This window comes from Meriones unguiculatus, chromosome 3 (genome assembly GCF_030254825.1).
Source record: "Meriones unguiculatus strain TT.TT164.6M chromosome 3, Bangor_MerUng_6.1, whole genome shotgun sequence".
In the NCBI taxonomy this organism is placed as follows: domain Eukaryota; kingdom Metazoa; phylum Chordata; class Mammalia; order Rodentia; family Muridae; genus Meriones; species Meriones unguiculatus.
In genome coordinates, this window is record NC_083351.1 from 21,804,271 (window position 1) to 21,809,633 (window position 5,363).

A 5,363-nucleotide genomic window follows, 5' to 3' on the forward strand; every position below is an offset into this window, starting at 1 on the left:
TCTGCCTTGAAAAAAGAAAAGAGAGAGAGAGGCACCGTGGTCCATGCTTTAGTCTTAGCACTCAGCAGGCAGAGGCAAATTTCTATGAGTTGAAAGCTAGCTGCTTGGTCTACATAGTGAGTTCTAGGCCAGGCATCATTTGAGATGAGATGAGGGAGGGAGTGGGGGAGGGGAGAAGAAAGCAGGGAGGGAGGGAGAAGGGAAAGGAGAGACTGAATGAACCCCTGCGAATGGCAGGAAGAGAAATGGCTACACGTCCACCTGCCGCTCTGCCCTCCCCTCTATGGGCAGCTCCGTCAGCTGTCAGAGCTTTTCAGTGATTGCCAACAGAACCTAAGACCCCTTAGAGGAAAGGTGGGAGTCACTGACCTGTCACAACAGGGAAGTCAGTGAGCTACCCAAAGTCCCATCAAAGCAGCACCGGAGTCCAGGGCTCCTGACTCCCAGGCTAGGCAGCTGGACACTATTCCCTTGCGGAAGAGCCGGCACCATAAAGAGGACAGGGGCGCTGGTCAGCCAGCGTCCTCTCCCTCTTGACTCCCTTGACTTGGGTCTTGGGAGGAGGGCCAAGTCCGGTGTGGATGATGCTTTTCTTATCCTGCTGCAACTTCCTTTCCGGGAACCAGGAACCTGATTCTGGGCAAAGACAATAAAATTCACCCAAAGGGCTCCTCCTGCCCCCTGGCCGGATGGGCATCACGTGGCCCTCAGTTAGCAGACCAGGAAAATTCCATCCCTCGCACACTTAGCCTCACATACCCATCTGTTCCCTCACTCTGGCACACTTAGCCTCTCTTACCCACTTTCTGCATTTACCCCTGCACGCTCCCGGCACACTCTTCTCCACTCTCCCACGGCCACATAGCCAGCCTTTCCCTTCACCCCCTCACTGATCGCCACAGACATACCATGTCCCTAGGGCCACTGAAATTCCAGGCGGTGGGAGAGGAGGATGAGGAGGATGAGGAAGAGAGCTTAGACTCGGTGAAGGCACTGACCGCCAAGCTCCAGCTGCAGACCAGACGGCCGTCATATCTGGAGTGGACTGCCAGGGTCCAGAGCCTGGCTTGGTGTGGGGCACAAGCTAGACCGAAGGCGGGGGCACCTCGGTCCATCTGTGGCTTTGACTCCGTGGATTCTGCACTTGAGTGGCTCAGACGGGAGCTGGTGAGTCCGGAGGGTTTGACAGATCTGCACAGGGTCTTTGAGCCAGTCCTTGAGTCTGTGGGGTTGGGAGGAGGTGAGAATCGATCAATATCCACACTAGTTCCTCACGGCTGTGCCTTAGGGAAGAGGAGTCAGGAATTCACTTGTCCGCTGTTTGATTTGGGGAACAAACTCTGGAGTAAAATACCCTAGAGCGGTGGTTCTCAACCTGTGGGTTCTCTGACCCCCTGGGGGTGAGGCAGGCCTATCAGATATCCTGTACGTCATATATTTGCATTACAATTCACAACAGCAACAAAACTACAGTTAGGAAGTAGCAACGAAAACAGTTTTATGGTGGGGGGGGGTCTCACAACAGAGGAACTGTAGTAAAGAGTCCGGTCATTAGGAAGGTTGAGAACCACTGTTCTAGGGAGAAGAGAGCCAAATGAAAAGTAGTCCCTGACCGAGCTGTCGGGTATAATCTGAGGCGGGAGAGTTGACCGTTAGCTGTTAACCCAACGTATGCAAATGTTCGTTCTCACCGGGCATGGTGGCTCACGCCTGTAATCCTCACACTTGGGAGACAGAGGCAGGCGGATCTCTGTGAGTTTGAGGTCAGCCTGGTCTGCAAAGCAAGTCCAGGACATCCAGGGCCACACAGAGAAACCCTATCTGGGGAGAGGGAAGAGAATAGCCACTTTAGCTGGGTGAGTCAGTTGATTTGTGATAGTTGATTTGTGATATGGTTCCTTGACTTGGTTTGAGAACTACCGATCGGGAAAAAGGATCTGAGGGATGGGGAAGGATGAGGTTAGGTGAGAAGGGGCTTTTGAGCTGGTCAATGCAAAGAATCTTCACAGACAGGGAATGATGGCTGGTCAGGCTGGAGGAGGCTAGTCTAGCGAACTCATCTCCCCTCTTGGTCACAGCAGGAGATGCGGGCGCAGGACCAGCAGCTGGCAGGGCAACTGCTGAGGCTGCGGGCCCAGCTGCACAGACTGAAAATAGACCAAGCTTGTCACCTGCACCAGGAGCTTCTGGATGAGGCTGAGATGGGGCTGGAGCTGGAGTCTGGGACCGGCCCTACTCTGGCCCCACCACTGCGGCATCTGGGACTCACACGCATGAACATCAGTGCCAGGCGCTTCACCCTCTGCTGAGGGCACTCGGGGGTCTCCCGGGCTCTCTGGGAAGAAGGAAGTAGGAGGGGCCACAGAGGGTTGGCACTTGCTGCGGGAGAGGGCATGCTTGTGTTTCTGAAAGCTCAGTTCAGAGAGCTGAAAGACCTAGGGTGAGGGGAAGAGAGGGAGTTTAGGCCCCAAACTGTTTAATAAAAACACACTGTATACCTTTCGGCGTCTTTGCAGTCCTTCACTGAGGCAGAATGGTGTTGTTGGCTGTCTACCTTGCACTGTCTCCACCACAGGAGACAGGATCCTGCCGAGGGTAGACGCACCCAGTCTCCCCAACAGCTCCTCGGCCATTTCTCTGCCTTATCAGAACCAGAAGTGGGAAGAAACAACTTTGTTTACCTTGTTGATTGAGACAGGATTTCCCTGGGTAGCCCTGACTGCCCTGGAACTCTGTAAACCAGGCTGGCCCTGAACTCAGAGATCCGCTCTGCCTGCTTTTGCCTCCTGAGTGTTGGGATTAAAGGTGTACACCACCACTGCCTGGTTGAGACAATTCCATTTATTTGTTTGTTTATTTACCCATCTATGTATCTGTTTGTTTATTTTGGTTTTTTGAGACAAGGTTTCTCTGTGTAGCCCTGGCTGTCCTGGATTCAGGTTATGGATCAGGCTGGCCTCAAACTCACATCAATCTGCCTGCCTCTGCCTCATAGTGCTGGGATTACAGGCATGCACCACCACGTCCGGCATCCTATGCCACTTCCATGGCAGGTGATAGAGGTACATCAAAGGCTTGGAGAATGCAGAAGCTGGTAGTTCTTTAGTCAAAATCAACTCTCCTATTTATTTCTTTTCTTTTTTCTTTTTTTCAGAGACAGGGTCTCAGTATGTAGCTCCAACTGCCCTAAAACTCACTCTGCAGACTATACTGGCCTTGAACTCACAGAGATCCACCTGCCTCTGCCTCCCAGTGCCGATCTGATCTCATTTGAGTGCAGGCACTAAAGGCATCCATCACTAAATAGGGCTTCCCCTATTTATTTCTATTAGACACTGGGCCAGTCTCTGCACTAAGGAGGAAGAGAAAGGCAGATCTCTAGGAGCTTGAGGCCAGCCTGATCTACATAGTGAATTTCAGGCTAGCCAGGGCTACCCTAGAGAGAGAGCCTGTGTCCAAAAATAAGTAAATAAGTAAACAAGCCAATAAAACCAAGCTGGCTGCTAAGTCTTGCTCCACAGGCAGCTAGAAACGCCTTACTTTAGGACACACAGAAGGCAGCCAATAAATGTAAGCACTGCTTTGTAGTACCAACCCGGGAGGCGTGCACTAAAGCTGAGGTGAGCTGTAACATGCTAAGGTTCACAAGCAAGGGGAGCTGCACCCTGCACCGGCTCTGGGGACACATCTTCCGGCTAAGTCTCTCTGAAGGGTTTTTTTTTCCCCCTGTGTCTCTCAGGCCTTTGTTTCTGTGTTACTCTCTTTGTCTGACTTTCCAACTCAGGCTTCCTCTCCCCACCCCATTTCCTGCCCCCCCCCTCCTGCAGCTGAGGTGCACACAGCTTCAGCTCTCACCTCACAAACCCCAACAATGCTCTGTGGGCTCCCCTCCCCCACCTGCTCACTCAGCAGAGCTCAGGAGGTGAAACATTTTTACTTTCCTTCCAGTGAGGTCAGGACCCATTCTTGGAGCTGATAGGGGCTCATTCGGGGTTCCTCATATCGCTGGTAGCCTGGCCTTCTGCCAGGGATGGGCGCCATCCTCACGTTTGACCTGCCTGCTGCTTTTGTTGCAAAGTTCTTAAACTCCTGCTGAGGTCAGAATGTCTGCTGGCTGCCCCAGATGCCTGCACAGTATGCTTGCTCAGTCTTCTACCTGTGGCAAACAGAGATCTAGGCTGTGTGCTCCATTAGGGGTGTGGCCTTGCCTTGCCTTGATTTACCATCTTCAGCCATGCTGTCCTATCCTCTGCCTGTTATTCTGTCTATCTATCTATCTATCTATCTATCTATCTATCTATCTATCCATCCTATCTATCTGTCTAGACAGGGTCTCTTTATGTAGCCCTGGCTGTCCTGGAACTCACTGTATACACTAATCTGTTTTAAAACTCACAGAGATCTGCCGATCTCTGCCCCACCCACACCCCCCAGTGCTGGGATTAAAGCTCTGTGCTACCATTCCCCAGCCTGTCACTGCAGTCTTAAGGACATGGGGTTTTCTTGTCTTCCTCCTGAAACAGGTTGTCAAAATTCACCTATAAGAGACCTGCCCCGTGACGCTAACACAGCTGTTGTCCTGGGCCCCAAGGCGATGTGGGTCCTGCTCTGTCGCTGAGTGTGGCAGCCTTTTTACTGCCGCACACGCAACCCCATCACTAACTATTTGGTAGAGATGCTGTCTAGGCTTCAATTCTGAGCAGAGATGCCCTTGGCTGTCAGGCTAAATTAAAGGCCACCGGTTCTTGTACAGTGTTCCCTTCCCTGTAAGCTGAGCCTGTAGCTGCTGTCCTCTGCTCCTGAGGGCAGAGGTGGCCGGATCTCTTACCCAGGTGTATCTTGGAGGCCAGGAAGGGGGCTCCACCAAGCATCCTTTCTTGCCATGTGTAATGACCCACTCCTTTTATCCCAGCACTGGGGAAGCGGAGGCATACGGCATGGTGCTCTGTGAGTTTAAGGCCGCACTGGTCTGGTCTGCAGTACAAGTTCCAGGACAGTCAGGGCTACACAGTAAGACCCTGCATTGAGAAGGAAAAAAAATCCTCTCATTGGTTATTTATTATTATTGGTTTTTTGAGACAGGAACTCATGGGGTTCAGGCTGGCCTGGAACTCTATATGTAGCCACTACTGCCTCCACCTCAAGAGTGCTGAGATGATAGACCTGTGCCATCACACACGGACCTCCCTCAGCTTTCCCGCCTCCAAGTGCCTCCCTCAGTATGAGTAGGGGCTGGCTTAGAGATGTCTGGGACCCGGGAGGCGGAGGGTCTAGGGCAATGGCGGCAGGAAGCCTGGGGTGCTGGAGGCTTGTGGTCGGGTTGCTGGGGCCGGGTTGGCTGCGGAGCCCTCAGAAGGAGGCAG

The 5,363-nt window shown here is 52.7% G+C and overlaps 1 protein-coding gene across 2 annotated transcripts; it reads left to right on the forward strand.

Annotated features, from left to right (window-relative positions):
• The first annotated feature begins 909 nt into the window (after positions 1–909).
• Fam167b (family with sequence similarity 167 member B) lies at positions 910–2,502 on the forward strand. 2 transcript variants are annotated; one of them, XM_021637468.2, is made up of 2 exons: positions 910–1,167; positions 2,079–2,502. In XM_021637468.2, the coding sequence occupies exons 1-2, from the start codon at positions 910–912 to the stop codon at positions 2,307–2,309; spliced, it is 489 nt and encodes a 162-aa protein (XP_021493143.1). In that variant the 3' UTR covers positions 2,310–2,502. The 2 variants fall into 2 exon arrangements, with proteins under 2 accessions (XP_021493143.1, XP_021493152.1); XM_021637477.2 differs by having other exon boundaries at positions 2,082–2,502.
• Positions 2,503–5,363: the final 2,861 nt, after the last annotated feature.